The sequence below is a fragment of the Arachis ipaensis genome, chromosome B03 (genome assembly GCF_000816755.2).
Source record: "Arachis ipaensis cultivar K30076 chromosome B03, Araip1.1, whole genome shotgun sequence".
Taxonomy (NCBI): Eukaryota; Viridiplantae; Streptophyta; class Magnoliopsida; order Fabales; family Fabaceae; genus Arachis; species Arachis ipaensis.
Genome location: NC_029787.2, coordinates 6,133,257 through 6,149,558, shown reverse-complemented (window position 1 = coordinate 6,149,558; position 16,302 = coordinate 6,133,257). Strand labels below are relative to the sequence as shown.

General features: G+C 34.2%; 1 protein-coding gene across 3 annotated transcripts; it reads right to left on the bottom strand.

The window, feature by feature from the left end:
* Positions 893–14,788, bottom strand: LOC107628988 (eIF-2-alpha kinase GCN2). Of its 3 annotated transcripts, XM_016331645.2 has the most exons (29): positions 14,484–14,786; positions 14,283–14,351; positions 13,890–13,949; positions 13,625–13,730; positions 12,804–12,908; positions 12,076–12,465; positions 11,810–11,938; positions 11,647–11,730; positions 11,454–11,540; positions 11,256–11,364; positions 10,198–10,309; positions 9,862–9,916; positions 9,434–9,609; positions 8,463–8,647; positions 6,921–7,069; positions 6,551–6,800; positions 5,481–5,760; positions 5,272–5,365; positions 4,813–4,893; positions 4,495–4,551; positions 4,045–4,176; positions 3,884–3,967; positions 3,657–3,765; positions 3,431–3,567; positions 2,813–2,920; positions 2,238–2,323; positions 2,004–2,106; positions 1,796–1,918; positions 893–1,422 (listed from the first exon to the last, which is right to left on the bottom strand). In XM_016331645.2, the coding sequence occupies exons 1-29, from the start codon at positions 14,621–14,623 to the stop codon at positions 1,312–1,314; spliced, it is 3,711 nt and encodes a 1,236-aa protein (XP_016187131.1). In that variant the 5' UTR covers positions 14,624–14,786; the 3' UTR covers positions 893–1,311. The 3 variants fall into 3 exon arrangements, with proteins under 3 accessions (XP_016187131.1, XP_020973578.1, XP_016187132.1); XM_021117919.1 differs by lacking the exons at positions 13,890–13,949; positions 14,283–14,351; positions 14,484–14,786 and adding an exon at positions 13,364–13,528 and having other exon boundaries at positions 13,625–13,729; XM_016331646.2 differs by lacking the exons at positions 893–1,422; positions 1,796–1,918; positions 2,004–2,106; positions 2,238–2,323; positions 2,813–2,920 and having other exon boundaries at positions 3,431–3,550; positions 14,484–14,788.

The following is a 16,302-nucleotide window of genomic DNA, read 5'->3' as shown; positions in this document are numbered from 1 at the left end:
CTGCTTGCGCTCCGTAGTAAGTAGCAACCTCAAATCGCGCCGCAGCCCCGTGCATCCTCCTTCCCGTTGCCCTGCCACTGGCCGTGCAGACCCCACCGCAGCCCCACCTTCATCGTTGCAGCTCACGACCACCGTCGACAACAACGACCACCTCCACGCCAACTCATTGTTCAAAGCCATGCATAATCTCTACTCCGTTCTCTTGCCTCCCACGACCAACTCATTGTTCAAAGCCATGCATAATCTCCACTCCGTTCTCTTGCCTCCCACGACCTCGACTGCTTCTTCCTTCCCTCTTTCCACCATTTCCGCCATCAACCTCAACGCCGCAAAGCATGAATTTTTATATACGCATGTGGATGTTTATTTTTCATACAAATGAGATATTTATTCTTAATACAAATGGAATGTTTATTCTTCTTGTAAATGGGATGCTTATACTCAATACAGCACTCAAGATTGGTGACGACAGGCAATAGCGGCACTAGGGAGGGGGTTTGGATTAGAAGGGAGTATAACCAGGATTAAAAGAAATTTTTTTTAACTTGAATTGAGGTGTTTTTTTTTTTAATCCTAAGTAGACTTTAGCCAATTATTCACATTGTTCAGATTTCTCATTGTTTACCCAGCAGAATTGAAAAAAAGATTTATGTACTAGAAACTGTGACTTTCATTATCTCTTCAATCTTCACCTTTGTCAATTTACCATCCAATCCATGACTATAAATCAATCTTCTCACTATCTAATCCAAGTTCTTTGTGTTTTCTTTTTCAAAATTATATACACTAGTCGTTGAGCTTTAATTCTAGGAATCTCACTATAATGTAATTTTTATAGCTCGCTCATCCAAATGGGTTAAAAATTAAGACGACAAAACAAAAGAAAAGAGGAGAAGCTATAATGATTAGACGTTTAATACTTGCGTCATGTTCCAAGATAAACACACAGGAAATAGCTCCTTAATGGCTACACTATCCAGCTCTATGAATTAAAACCATCCATATACTATTTACACATTTACAAAATCACAACTATGCACAGAAAAGCCTAAAACAAAACTTTCTTAGGCCAAATTTTTTTTTTTTAAAAATAGAAGAAAAAAAGAAAGTAAAAGAAGAAAGATGACAATCAGATAAACCTGCAAAACCGGTATATGTACGAATTCCTCAACATTTGTGTGAAAAAAAAGAAGGCATCCGCTGATAATCTTGTCAGAGTCTACTGTGTTATGTTGGAACTTGGAAAGGCCATCGAATCTATCATCTATTTATGTATGAAGGAGATGTTGTTGAGCTTCTAAAAACGTCATATTAAAACCAAATGGAAGGGTTTCTGAATTGTGTTGCCATAGCATCTGACAGAAACTTGACTAGATTTTCTCTCTCAACATTTTTCTCCCTCTTATATTCAAGGTGTCGAACCTGGAGGCAATTGAAATCCCTTAATAACAGTATCGTATAATCACATTTCAGTAAGATTCTCAAGTTCATGAGCAATAAACTTGGGACAAGATTGCTTTCCTTATCCCAAGATTGTTCCTCATGAACCCTAGCGACTACAAATAAACAATCCAATCATTGCTAAACTTATAATTGCTTAAAGAAAATTTTGGAACAGAGATTCTAAGAAAAAACCACAAGTGATAACCAGCTGAACTAACAAGTAACACCTAGAAAATGCTTGGATTTTATATTTGCGCGGATTTATTTGCGGGAATGTGATATAAATGTAGATCCTTATCTGGGTGAGTTTATACCAAAACTCGGAATGGGATTGGAGAACATTACAAATTACCTTAACAGAACCTGTCTGTGAGACACCTGCATCGGTTATGATGACGAGACATTTGATATCATGCTCATTAGCATACTCATACTGCTCTGTAAGACTTGGATCGGGGATGGGAACAAATCCAGCCTGAAAACATGAAGAGCAAGTGAGCAGAGGCTTGAGTTATAACACTAAATTATATGGATATCAAAATCATTTAAAAAATCTCAACCTTAAAATTCTCTTCCCATAATTCAGCAACTAGTTCCATCCGCTCCATCAAAAGACCACCTCCTCCTCTTGAACAGACAAGAACACTGGTGCTGGCTTCATTTCTGAAACAGTCGAGAAGATTTGCAAAAACAAAATGCCTAACTGAGAAGACAATAACTTAGTGCTGGAGGCAAGGACTGTATCAAAAGTTAAAATAATAATTAAAAAAAAAAAGTATGAGTAGGACACCAACCTAAGGGGCTTAAAATCCACCGGACAATTCTGAATTATTGTCTCTAATGCAAGGCTACTCCCTACACCACTGGGGGGATTTCCTTTCTGACCAACAAAGACGACAAGCAATTAGTAACAGTATACAATCTAGTACCTCAGAGAAAAAGAAGCATTATGTTTGTCTAGGACAGCAATAAGGAGGAAACAAAAACCACTGTAACAGGTATATATATACAATTGAAACATGTAAGATAATCAATGTGGACAGTTAATCATTACTCACGGAAAAGATTAGCATCACAGCGAACCTGACTTATCAAGATTAAGGTAAGAGAGAGCAATAGAAAAAAGATTTGTGTGTATTCAAATTGTATAGAATGATACAATATAAAAGAGTATTTATAGGTGCTAAGAGAATCGAAATAATAAAAACATAATATCCTATAATAAATATTCAAATATGCTAAATAATTCTAATAAAAGTTAATTGATCTTAATATGTTCTAACATATATAAAGTCAGAGACAAAGAAGTATGCAGATACATTCCATGAAAATGGTAATAAGAAGAAATAAATGTGTATGCATAACCTACATAGTTGTGACTGCATAACTGCTGAAGCAAATAGTCATAACGACCACCAACAGCTAGCAAGGCACCATCAGAGAGTGATCCAGGATTGTTCTCCTTCCTTAAGTACACCTGCCAGGAATAAGTTAACTTCATGAGAATGAACAACATACACTTCTAGCTTGTATCAATGTATGTGTGTTTGATATGCAATTCCAAGAAATCATCACCCTGACACTTTTTATCACAAAAACTCATGCACGAAATTTCCAGTAAGCACCAAGCAGGGGCACATATATAGTTGGTGACCGAAAAAATATGTTTAGTAAACTGGTATACTCTAGTTCAATCAATCTTATTTCACATAAAGCAATGAATAGATAATCTCTTTAAACCTTTTAATCAGCAGCCAAACAAGTTTAACTCAATAACTTGTTATTAGTGTCAGAATTAATTCTCTTGTATGTTGAAGTGAAGCTTTATAGAATTGTTCATTCCAAAAGTATTGGGAAAACTAGACAGAACAGAATGGAAGAGTAAAAGATGAATAAACAGAGAAAGAAAGACAATGAAAGGCTTTGTAGGATTTAAATAAACCCAATGTGAGATTAATATGTCTATAAAAAAACAACTCTAGGTTACCTGAAAAAATAAATCTCTATGATAACTTTCAGTTGGTGGCATCAATGCATCAATATAGACGTTTTGGTCAATCTTCCAAATTCTCAAGAGACTGAAGAGTTCAGACAATTCATCAAGTGCCTTGCATGTGCGTTTATCTGCATTAGTTTATTATTTTCTAATAACCACGACGTTCCTTCTATTATGCGTAGACATATATTCTGATACAACTGTAAGAATAGTATACCAGATCGAAGAGCTCCTCTTAATCTAGGAAGTGCCTGATTTGCAGAATCACAGAACCTTAAACCAACTGTCTGCAGTCTGTTTACAGTAGCTTCTGCTAATTTTAGTTCCTGTAAAAGCATTTGATGATACTAATAAATCTATCTGATGAATCTTTTCCTTATGCACTACTATGACCACAACAATAACTATTACAGACAAACAACATTTCTAAATAAATTTTCTCACCTGCAAAAGCTGCCGCCTTATGACTCCCCATTTTGATTTCCTTTTTGAAGATTGTGGGCGCAAAGAACCCATCATGGAAAGAATCTTCAGAAAATTAAAACTGTCATACTAGATATTATGCACTTAATAATGCCAATGTCATGATTGTGCAACCAACATACCTCTGCAACTTTAAGCCTGTGTTCTACTTTGACTCCAACCCACGACCAAATTGCATCCAGTAACTCACCATGGTTTAGATGAATGTCACATGAATCTGCATGGAAAAAGCAAGTGACTATGTCCCTTGTCACCTGTAATAAAATTGGTAAAACTGGCAAATTAAATACCGATTAATTATCACCTTCATAAGACACAATTCCAAAAGATTTAAGAGACACAGAATGAAATAAATCATAGGTTGAGTAGTGAAGATTTTATCCCTCCATATTGCATTTTAAGAACAATACTTTTACTTATGTACCATGCTAATAAAGTCAATGACTTGTCCTTCTATTGCCAGAACCAGTCCGTGTCATGTATAACTCTAACTACCAGCTGTTATAAAGCCAGATCCCAGATAACTATTCATAGCAAAATTCAGAACTTAATGCTAAGGTAGAAAACATCACCTTTATGACCTCTGCCTCTGTCAATGCTGAGGTACCACCAATAATGTCAAAATCTCCCTGCGAGAAATGATTTCATAATGAAGGGTCTTAAGATGCATTGAAATGATAGAGTAGACTTTCAAGAAAAGCATTGCAGAAGCTCCAAACAGATTATTCAATGAATACAGGGTAAAAATTCTCAAGACCATTTACATTTTTCTCCCACCAAATACCAGCTATGGATAATTTTATTTATCATTCATATTGTTCTTTGTTCCTTCGGATCAATTCAAAGACAAGAAAGAATAAAAGCACTGGAAAAATTCACTAGAATAGTACCTGAAGGTAGCGATTTGGTGACGAATGTCCAACTGCTCTTCTGTATACACTTGATATCTCGTATCTTTTGAATGAAGATTTCTACACACAATGTAGAATTATGTATCAAATTTTATCCTCATGGCTTGCTGCACTGACAAAGTCATACCATCTACTAAGAATAGTTCAGAATATCTTTTTTCATCAAAGAGAATTGAAGGATCATGCGGTAGTGTTTTTTTTTTTTTTCAAATGTTCTATTTGAAGAGCATCATTTATACATTCCAAGGCACAAAGAAGTTAAAGACTATACATCCATATGTATAAAATATTAAAATCATAACTAAACCTAGAATTCTGTTTTTCAATGAAACCATTATTATAATAACCATTTTATATACAATTGATGTCAAATATTAACATGATGAATATAATTGAAGAATAAAGAAATAAATAAAATCAAGCTGATATATGCAATACCTGATTTGATATGATCCAATTCACAAAAGGCAAGCGCAGCTCATGGCAAAGTTCGAGCATGTCTCCTCCATGGGTCAGAAGTTTAACTGCATTTCTACTCCAAAAAACAAAACAAAACCAGAAATCTTTCGTCTAGTTTGTCAAGGTCATGAAGCATTATGTCAAAAATATGTAAACAAAAGCAAAGAATTTGAGTTTCAAATACTGACCTGTTAAACTGTGGACAATCATCCAACAATCGCATTGTTAATACTTCTAGATGCTTTGCACAATGCTGTCTGAAAATTTCCCTGCTCACATCTACAACATAATCTCGAACCTCAGTTTCAAGATCTGTGTACTGAATAGATGAAGAACTATCTCCAACTGTCCCCAAGCTTCCAGCTTGATGAATATGTTTTGAAGTTAACATCTCTTGGTCAAAGATGGCATTTACAACTTTGTCATATATGCTTGTATCCTCTGATTTCTTCATTGTTCGGAGGATATCTGAAAAAGACAATTATCACTTATCCAAGATACCCATGGCATTTAGATTCTCATTACTACCGCTAGTCATCAAGGCTGATTGTTCCTGAATTTATACTCCTTGTCAGTCTGACAAAAAAGTTTTATCTTCACAAAACATATAGTATACCCATCAAGACAGTGAATACCTTGCTGAGATATCTTTAAAAACAATAGTCACTAGACTAGGAAGACTTCATACATATTTTTGTATCTAGCACTTCCTCATGCGAAAGCCTATTGTTTTCCCCAAGGCTCTGACAGGATGTTATAGTCTAGCTTTTCTAAAAGTTCAAGCCATTAGATGAAGAGTCATGAATAGTTTTATATCTAACATATTACATATCATACACTAGTGCTGATGAAAACATGTAAATATGTTATACTGTGACAACAATATTTTACAAACAAGTTCTCACCAAATTGGAATTCAACACCTTCCAATAATTATGATTATAATCAAAAATTGCTAGATGCATGTGATTTTTAAGTTATTAACTTCCCTAAGAAAAGTTTTGAACCACTTGTGGACTTCTGAAACACATTAAGTTCATGAGTTACACAATGTGGGGGAAAAATTACAGTTCACATGTGTTTCATGAGTTGTGATTAATCAATTTTTCAGTGGTTCTTCTGATAGCCATATTTGTGCAAATAATTAACCTCAGATAAGTTGATAAGATAATGCTTCCTTTAAATGGATAATACAAGTACTATGTAGGTGCAATTCAACAACACAATATCAGAATGCAAAAAGGTCTTAATCACTTACCATCCAACAATTCAGATTCCATTCTCGGGGGAAAGGCATTATGTAGAAGCTCTGTGGCAGAAGGCCGATCAGAAGGACCTGGAGACATCAACTTTCGTACTATGGATTCCTGTTCTGGAAACTGAGCAACCCATGCCGGAGGAAGTTCTCCCTTCTGTTTCAGATCAGACAACACAATATGTCTCTCCATGGCTGTCCCAAATGGGTGCCAAAGCTCAAAGAAAACAACACCTAAGCTGTACATATCCGCCTGCAGCACAAGTAAACCCGAGAATTACATAAAATGGTTTCAAACAGATTATATGCAACAGATGTTATGAAAAAGTATAAAATAAATGGTCGGAATCATATAATGGTGAATCTTGTACACCTTCTCATCAATCTTAGGCCATCCTTGTTCAATTTCAGGAGCCGTATAGAAATAAGTCCCCACTTGTCCAGTGCCATCTGTAGAAACTCCAGGTGGATCAACAGGAAGGCTAAGATCATGATCAAGCTTGTCCAACTTCAAGAACTTGGCTGGGAAAGATTAGAGATTAAAATAATTAGTTTTATCAAAAATAAGTTAAAAAATTAAATTAGCAATATAAAATTTGATACTGCATCCACAAATAACCATTTCCTTGGTAATATGAAAAGAACAAGCACTAACATCACTCAATCAGAATGCTTATATTATACTCCCTCCTCAAATTAACTGTAAAACCTATTTTTGGGTTCACTGAAAAATTGATATATTTGGACAAACTTTTATCTAAATACATGAAGTTTTCAATTAATAAAAAAAGTGAAATAGAAATTTAATTTGAAAAAGAGGTAGTAATTTTACTAATATCATCAGTATCTGGCTTAAACTCTAACAAGGAAACCACACTAAGATCTTAATGTTACTGAGCAGGCACATGGAACAAGCAAAATGCACATCCATTTGCAGGCATCCCAAACAAGATAAAAATAACTAAATATTTTATACTCATGCTCACAGTGAAGATCAAGAAAGTGAGAGAGTGGAAACAATTCTGTTAAGGTAAAACAGGAAAGTAGAGGGAATATTAACATAGCAAAAAACAAAACAGAGGAGACAAAAACCATTTGAATACGCAAAAACAATAAAGCCTGCCAATTTGCTCAAAGGACAATAATTGAGAACCAAGTTTGACAAACCCCCTTTACTACACAAATGGAAGCCTACTTTTTGTCTCTTTAAGGGGAAATAACTACCATCAAAGTATCAAACTATTATCAGTGAAGTTGAGCTAATGGGCATCCTTAACCCTTTTTACCATTGACCTCAAATGAAAATATAAATGCAATACACTGATGGACAAACTTTGAACAAGCAAAACAAATCACAAATACAACCAGAACACTTGGCAGCCAATAGATTGATAAGCTTTATCACATCCTCTGATAAATAGTTAAATACAACAGAACCTTTCATATCTAGTAAGCTATCTACTGAGTCAACAAGCTAGACGGGGTTGAATTATTATACAAAGAGAAAGTGTGAATAAAATGAAAGGGTAAAGTATTATTTGGTTCCCAACATTTGGGCCAAATTCTAATTCAGTCTCTAAAGTTTCGAAAGTCCTATCTTAGTCCTAAAAAGTTTCAAACAGGTTCAATGTTGTGCCACAGTTAAATTTGACATGAACAATTAGCATATTTAAAAGCCAACGTTCGATTTCAGTATGTAAGTAAAATCGACCTACGAATGATCACTAATGTAAAAGTTTCCGTTAATTATTCGAGTCAAATTTAATGGTGGGACAACATTGAATCTGTTTGAAACTTTTTGGGGTTAAAATAGGAGGTTTGAAACGTTAGAGATAAAATTAGGATTAGGCTCAAACGTTGGGAACCAAAATAGTACTTTACCCAAAATGAAAAGTTAATGGAATCAGGATCTTACCAAGACCAAAATCACCAATTTTAATATCATTGCGAGCATCAAAGAATATGTTATTTGGTGTCAAATCCCGATGAATTATTCCTTGTCCATGTATATGTGCCAAACCTTCCACTATTTGACGAAACAAATGCCATGCCAGCTCTTTGTCGAAATGATTATATGATTCAAACACCTGGTGAAGAGTCCTTTAAATCCGAGAACCCAACCCCCAAACAAGAAAAAAACAGATGAATGACATATGGCGAATATAAATATGGGACAATTGGCTGTGTTTGTGCACATGTGCCTGCATGCATATACAGTATCCAAGGAGTTTCATCCACAATATTGATTGTTGATAGTAGTTTTCGAATTCAAATAAATGAATAATTACAGAACAATATCAAAAGAAAATAAATAAAGAAAATTATGTGGATAAAGTTATCCAGAGAGGAATCCATTAATCTAAACAGAGTCAGGCAAGGCCAGAATTCAACTAATATTTTATTCATTTTCCTTGTTGAAAGATTGGATTGCTATACTTCATAGATAGCTTTTTTCTTCTGATTGCCTTTTTGCTCTTACAAAGAGGATCTCTTATCCTCCGTTTTTCTTACATTATCACTCTCATCCTTAATGATACTGCTATTCTTCTTTTACATATATATAAAACCAAATCATATTTACCATGTTCATGGTAGCTATACATTCTATATGCCTGATCACAAGTAAATGCACCAAGTCTTGAAGACAAGAAGATAATTATAGAGAATTTGGAAGATAAGGTATCTGCAAAAATATAAATTGGGAAAAAAAAAATAAACAGCAAAGAAGAAGGAGAGAGAGAGAGAGAGAAGCTAAAGCTAGACATTTTCAAATTATCTCTATTTAAAAGACATACACTACAATAGTAAAGTCCATGTTATTAAGCATTGTCCCATAAGTAAGTCTGCAGTCTGATCATAAAGAATACAAATAACTGAAAATCTTACCTGGGACAGTACTCCATTTGTATATAAAGGTACGTTGATTCAAGCTGATTTTCATGCACAAGGGCATTATTGGAGCTTGCAGCTTTATAGGTATAGCTGAAAGAAGGGCTCAGTGTAGTCCTTGAACTCCAAGCCGCATCATTTTCAGAGTTTGCGATTCCGGTTTCAAACCATGCCTGGGAGTTTTGCATTGATCAGAATCATCATATGAGGACATAAATCTTATTTATTTATTTATTTATTTATTTATTTATTTTGCATATCTACTCATGTACTCTTCGAGAAACTCTGTCCCTCTTCAATGCAAACAAAGAAGAACAAGGCATCCAGGATGGTCAATACAATAGAATACACAGTTAATGCAGAAGCAAAATGAGAAAGTTTCAGTAACCAAAAAATGGTGCATAGAAAAATAAGATGGCTTATACCTGATAATACCTAACAACATGTTGATGCTGCAAACGAGAAAGTGTGGCTACTTCTCTGGTTTTCTCGCATTACATTGATGGATAAACAAGTAAGAAGTGGTAAAAATAAAATAAAGTAAAAAGAGAGTATACAAGGAAACAGAAAGAAATGATAAGGACCACAACAAGAACAATAAAGCCTTATAACTCCATACTGAAATCAATTTGCTCCAACAAAAAAATAAATCGAGAACAAAGTGAATGGTTTCTTATTTATTCACCAAACTATAGACATTAATTACATAATTGCACACTAAAAAGTGATAGTTCGTTTCGCAAAGGTAACAACAAAATTACCTTAATATTCTTTCAGGCATGGTTTTGTCCTTAAGGCGAATCTTCTTTACAGCATACTGCCTTCCATCAAGCTTATTTTTGCACAGCACAACATGGCCAAAACCACCATGTCCTGTTTCAAATGCCAAGTAAAAACTCTTACACTCACTGAAATACTTCATCAAATACTTCTCAATACTGATGTATTATTTCAAAAGAAACAGCTAAACCGTAACTAACTGAAATTTTGTTTACATTAAAATTAAAACAGGGAGAGGAGGGGGGGGGAGTAAATATATAAAAAAGAAGAAAAAAAAAGTGCTACTTACACATTACTAAGAAAGTTGCAACCCAAATTTCAAATCACCCAAAAAAAAAAAGGAAAGAACAGCAAACAGGAATTAAGCAGGTAATGAAGAAATATAGAATCTGGCCTTCAACAATTTCCTAGTGTCTTCAGAGAAAGAAGGTCACGCAAAGTTGGATGAAGGTTCCATCATATTTGAAAGCATAATTTCCAAAACAAACAAAATAAACAGGTGTTTGCCATTCCTTACATAAAGGAGCACAAATCCATATTACTAATAAACCTCCAGAGGTGGGATTATCAATAGGCAGAGCAAAGATTGACCTGAGGTTTCTCTTCTATATCACTAGCTAAATGGAAGTTCATGGTGAGATCCAGTTCCATGGGCTTTCTATGAGGATTTTAGCACAACAAGGAATGAATGATTAGCAAACAAACAGCAAATGAGAATTAGTGACAAAAACAACCTGCCTAATACCTATTCTGTTAAAAAAATTGATGGCATCAAAATGTAACAGAGTGGAAAGATCACATCCAATACAAATTCTATATAGCAAAAAAGATAAAATTAGGAATGCTTCCAATATTTTCCAATTACCAAAATATCAATAACACAAAGGAGAAGAAATCAAAATCATCAACTAAAAATGAAATTATAGTACTTCAATATCATCATGGTATACACCTTAAAGAAAGACATTATAGAATTACAGAATCATATATCATATATATTCATATAAAATGCAAAAAGAAACTCATGAAACTCCTTTACCAAGAGGCCGTAGCTCCTCAAAATCATTCAGATATCGAGAACTATGGGGAATCGTATTTGAACCACCAAGATCAGAAGGTTTCCAAAACTGAGATATTCTGGTTGAAGCCTGGACAAAAACAAGCAAATAAATGGATAATTAACAAGTTTAGTGGTGAGAAAGAGATGATCTAATCCACCCAGAAAGAGATTACTAACCACATGTTTCTGAAAAACATTATCAAATGTTTTGTTAAAAAGGGAGGGAGGTTTAGATGCCATATCACGAGCCCAATCAGAAAATATCTGGGAAGGTAACACGAAAAATTAGGATCCCTTTGAAACGGACATCAGTTGAAAATTAAAATTAGTCTTTTCTATTTCGGTGAAGTGGCAATCTATATTTTGATACCCCAAAATTGTATAGCTCTTCTGCTACTTGTGGCAAAGAGTCAACCAGTGTTCCTTTAGAAGCACATAGACGAAGCAGGTGAACCTACTCAAAAGGAGTGAAGCTTAATCATTGCTTAGCAATTGTCTCGTGATTAAATGATAATGATAAACTTGACCTTTACCATTATAAGATCCTTTTCAACTGTTTGGGATGTTTGATGTTGAGAAGTGGCGGAAGAAAAAGATTCTGAAGACACACTTTCATACATCTGTTCGTCATCTTGTGGTGCATACTCAGCAAAGACAAAATCCTGAATATGCATCAATAGAAGATAAGCGGGTTAACATAATTAAATATCTTAAACAGATATAAGACAATAAAATACACAAAAAGCAAACAAACAATACATAGATACTTAAAAGAAGCAAAATATATCATTTATATTACCTCTTTCTCACCTTCAATGTCATTCCCCACAAGATCGTCCACCAGATTTCCACTTGAACTAGTCGAGGATGTATTCTTATTGCCATCTTCACTAACTTCTCCAACTGTATCTAATTTAGCAGGGAGCTCTTGCTTTATTAATGGTTTTTCCTTACTGTCAGATTTCTTTTCGCGGGCCTCAGAATCATATTTTGAGGTGTCTAACTTAGAGGGAGGAAGAGAAGAACTTTTTCCGGCAGTTTCATCCATTCCAATTTCCCAATTCCAAGACTCTTCATAACCACTGAAAAGGTCTATGAAACCATAAACAAAAGATATATTTTTGTTTGACGGTGCCATATCCTTGAGAAACAATTCTTCATTGCTTTCCTTAGTCGAGTGCAAAGGCTTCTACAGAAGGAGAACAAAAATATACGAACATCAGCTTAAGAAGCATAATAACTTGCCCTTTGAAATAGATTATTAAAAACTACATGAAAGCATCAGCGAAATACCATCAACGATAAAAGATAATCAAGCATTTAGCAGTAATGAAGTAATGCTCCAATAAATATTCAAATAAAGGAAAATCATCATCAACAACAACAGCAGCATTGCCAATCTTATTGTTCTAATATCTAACAATGTTCTTTTTATGACAATTTTTTTTATGCATTACAAGAAATGAATGAATAAAGATACTGAATAGTTATTATAGAGTAATACAAAATACAGAATGAAAAGCTCACAGATTCAGTTGGTTTAGCAATTGGCTCAATTCCAGACAGAAATTCTTGAGCAGCCTCAACCAAATTAAAGATCATTACTCGGCCCTCCCTAGCATTTAAAGTAGCCTGAAAAGGACAGTAACAAAATACAAAGCAAAACATAAATACATTTACTTCATCCAATGTAAACAACTTAGAGGCTCCAAGGGATGAATAGTAGTTCTCACAAAAATTATAATATCTTTATAAAGAGAGTGAGAAATGGACTCAACATAAAAAAGAAGCCATAAATATAACACAGAATTGTATCCAATTAGACTAAGAAAGCAAATGACAAGATGCCTGAAACATGTCTAGTAAACTCCTGGGTACCAAGAAAGATCAGTAATTACATTCAAAGAATTAAAAGAAAGAGGAACACATGGAGAATTCAAAATAAGATCACATAGAAATATGCTTGGTTTAGTAACTTGTTCTTGCCATTCAGGTCTCAACTACCTCAATATTGAATCCTACCTCAATTTTCTTTAGATAATGTACAAATCATGTTTTTCAGAATCTTTTAATTCAATAATACATACTTGATACTTCTTCCACCTTGTGGCTCCCTTTCTACCAACTTGGGCATCATAACACATGCTTGCTCTCAATTGCTCTCAGCATTGACACCAAGAAACCAAAAACATCAAAGCATTCTATTGCTAACCAATATTTCATCCTAGCCATAAATATTAACACAACACTACCTACAACACAATAAATGCACCAACGGTTAACAATTCAACAACAACATTGAAGTGTACGAGTAGAGACATATACTGAGGTATAAATTTGGATCATACCTGATCATGGAGGAGTGACAATAGTTTATCAGTGTCACTCTCTAATAAGCCATTCTCAGGAGTAATCTGCAGCTTGGGACACTTGAAGGGATACCCAGGTAAGCATCTATAAAGAGAAAGACACAGAAGGGCCAATTCAATATCAATTCACAATTAAAAAAATTAAAAAATAAACAAAAGCTATCTTAAATCCTGTTGAATGTCAAACCATTAACATCTACATATGAATTGACAACAAAGGTGCAAAAGAGTCAGAGTTTGATACCTGACGTGAAGAAGAGCAGAAACATCCAAGTCCTCATAACCCATGTCCTTAGAGTAAGGCCTAGTCAATTCCAAGCACAAACCAAACAACACATTCAATAACTTACTTCACGTTCAAAACAGCTTAAAAATATTAAAATGCAATATTTCAATGAACACACGCTGCTAGTTACGAAACACGGCCCTCATCATCCAAATTCATAACCAAAGAAACGACATAAATTAGAATTTAACTTTCATGCATGCACCGAGTGTAAAAGAGTTTACAATCGTATATTGACATATCAACATATCAGCTAAAAATTAAACTAGTTAAAAAATCTAAACGCATGAATCTGATTAGATTAGATGACGGCGTGTTTACACTGTCAGCGTCAAAATTAAACTCTATTACCTGAGCTTAATAAGTATTTGAGGAGGTGAGCCAGGAAGAACCTTGCAATCTTCTTGGAAAATCGCACATCTAAAACAAAACAACAAACACCAATGCACCATAATAATAAGAATAGTCATATAGAAACGTAAAACAAAAACCGCAATAATCAACAACGAATGCAGAAATTCCAAAATGAAGAGTTAGCATATGATTCATTACAGAGCAGTGATCTCTTCGGAGAGTTCAATATCATCGTTGGCGGATTGAGAAGTGTGATCTTTGGAAGGGGCTCTTCCCTTGCTCCTGCCGCCACCGCCGCCTCCGCCGCCGCGCTTCTTCTTCTTCGAGCTGTGTCCCATTCAATTCATTCAACTCACTCTGATTCTCTTTGAAGTTTGAAATTGATGCAGCAACTATAAGAATTAAGAAACACTCAGCGGAGCTAAACGCACCGTTTTAGAAAATCTAGCTAACCTCAGCTAAAAAATCAAATGAAAATGAAGTAAACTGAAAAGGATGCAAATGGCAGCACGTAATGAGACAAAAAGCACTATTTAATGTGGGCAATTTTATTTTGCGTTAATTTATTAATTAATTATTTAATGTAATTTTACTTAAAAATGTATTGAAAATTTATTTATCTATGTATTTATAATATATTAAAATAGAATTTAAAATAAGTAAGTTGAATTTTTAATATTTTTTTTTTGATTGAATTACTTTTGAATTCTTTTGGAAAAAAATAAATGTAATTCAAACAATAAAAAGTAGTTGTTATCATTCTCATAATTTATCAATTGTAATATTAATTTTCAAAGACAATTAACAACAACATAATTGTCTATTGTGTATCCAATGATTATAACCAATTACAAACAAATAATATAGATTTTAAATGCAATTAAAACTAAGAGATTTATTACATATATAAGTCTTTTTGGTATATAAATTTATACAAATTGGCTGAAATCCAACAAAAACGACTTTTAGTTTAGATTGCGAATAAATAAACTACTCTTGAACAACACAAACGGTTCTTTTCCCTCAATCAAAACTGCAATACTCAAAATTTAAATAAAGATCAAAATCTCTCAAAAATATCTGAAAATCGTCGTGAAAAGTGAAGGAAGTTGCGAAGATAAATTCGAAAAGAATTATGATAAACAAAATAAGAAGATGAAGAAGAAGTAGCAGAAGATGAGGAGGAATGAGATGAAGAATTTTGAATTATGCAGAACTTATCAGCGCACATACACCAAAAATTCTTAAACAATACACTCAAATATCTTCATGTTACATCCAAATTTGGACTAAATCCCCATAGTGGTCCCCCAGATTCAGCTCGTGCACCAATTTAGCTCTTGAGATTCCAATTGCACTATTATAGTTCTCGAGATTATGCTCCGGGCTACATATTGGCCCTTCACTCGAATTCCGGTGTGAGTCAGCAATCGGCTTGCTGGTGTGGCACAACCATTGCCACCTAGGATCTACAAAACAACATCGTTTCATGGTTGAAACGTTTTGAAACTAAAATGTCGTCGTTTTGCTCCTAGTAGAATGAAATAGTTGCTTGGGTGAAGGGTTGGTCATTCGTTACATCTTCTTCACAGTTTCTCAATGACATCAATGCTTAGTCTCCTCCTCCATAGCTAGAGACAATGGCGATAGATTAGGACAGTGCTACTTGGTGGCTGATTTCTTCCAGTCGTTGCGCTAAAGTTGGAGAAAGTTTCGTGAAAAGCTATTGAAGCAAATGGTAGGAAACCGTTTAAGCTATCTTGAAGGTCAGTTTTCTTTTTTCCAAATTTTTTTTTTGGTACATTTTTCATTCTTCCGATGAGAGGCTGTTTAAGTTACTCTTTTCGTTTATATTTAGATTTTGTTGGAAATGATAGGTTGTTAGAATTTTTGTTGTTGATATGTTCGAACTGCTACTGGATGCTCTGTTGCTTTTGAATAGAACAAGGGCTATCTCTGATTGTGCAGTGTGTGTTTGTTATTTATTCTTTTTGGGTTGCATGCATTTTAAATTTTT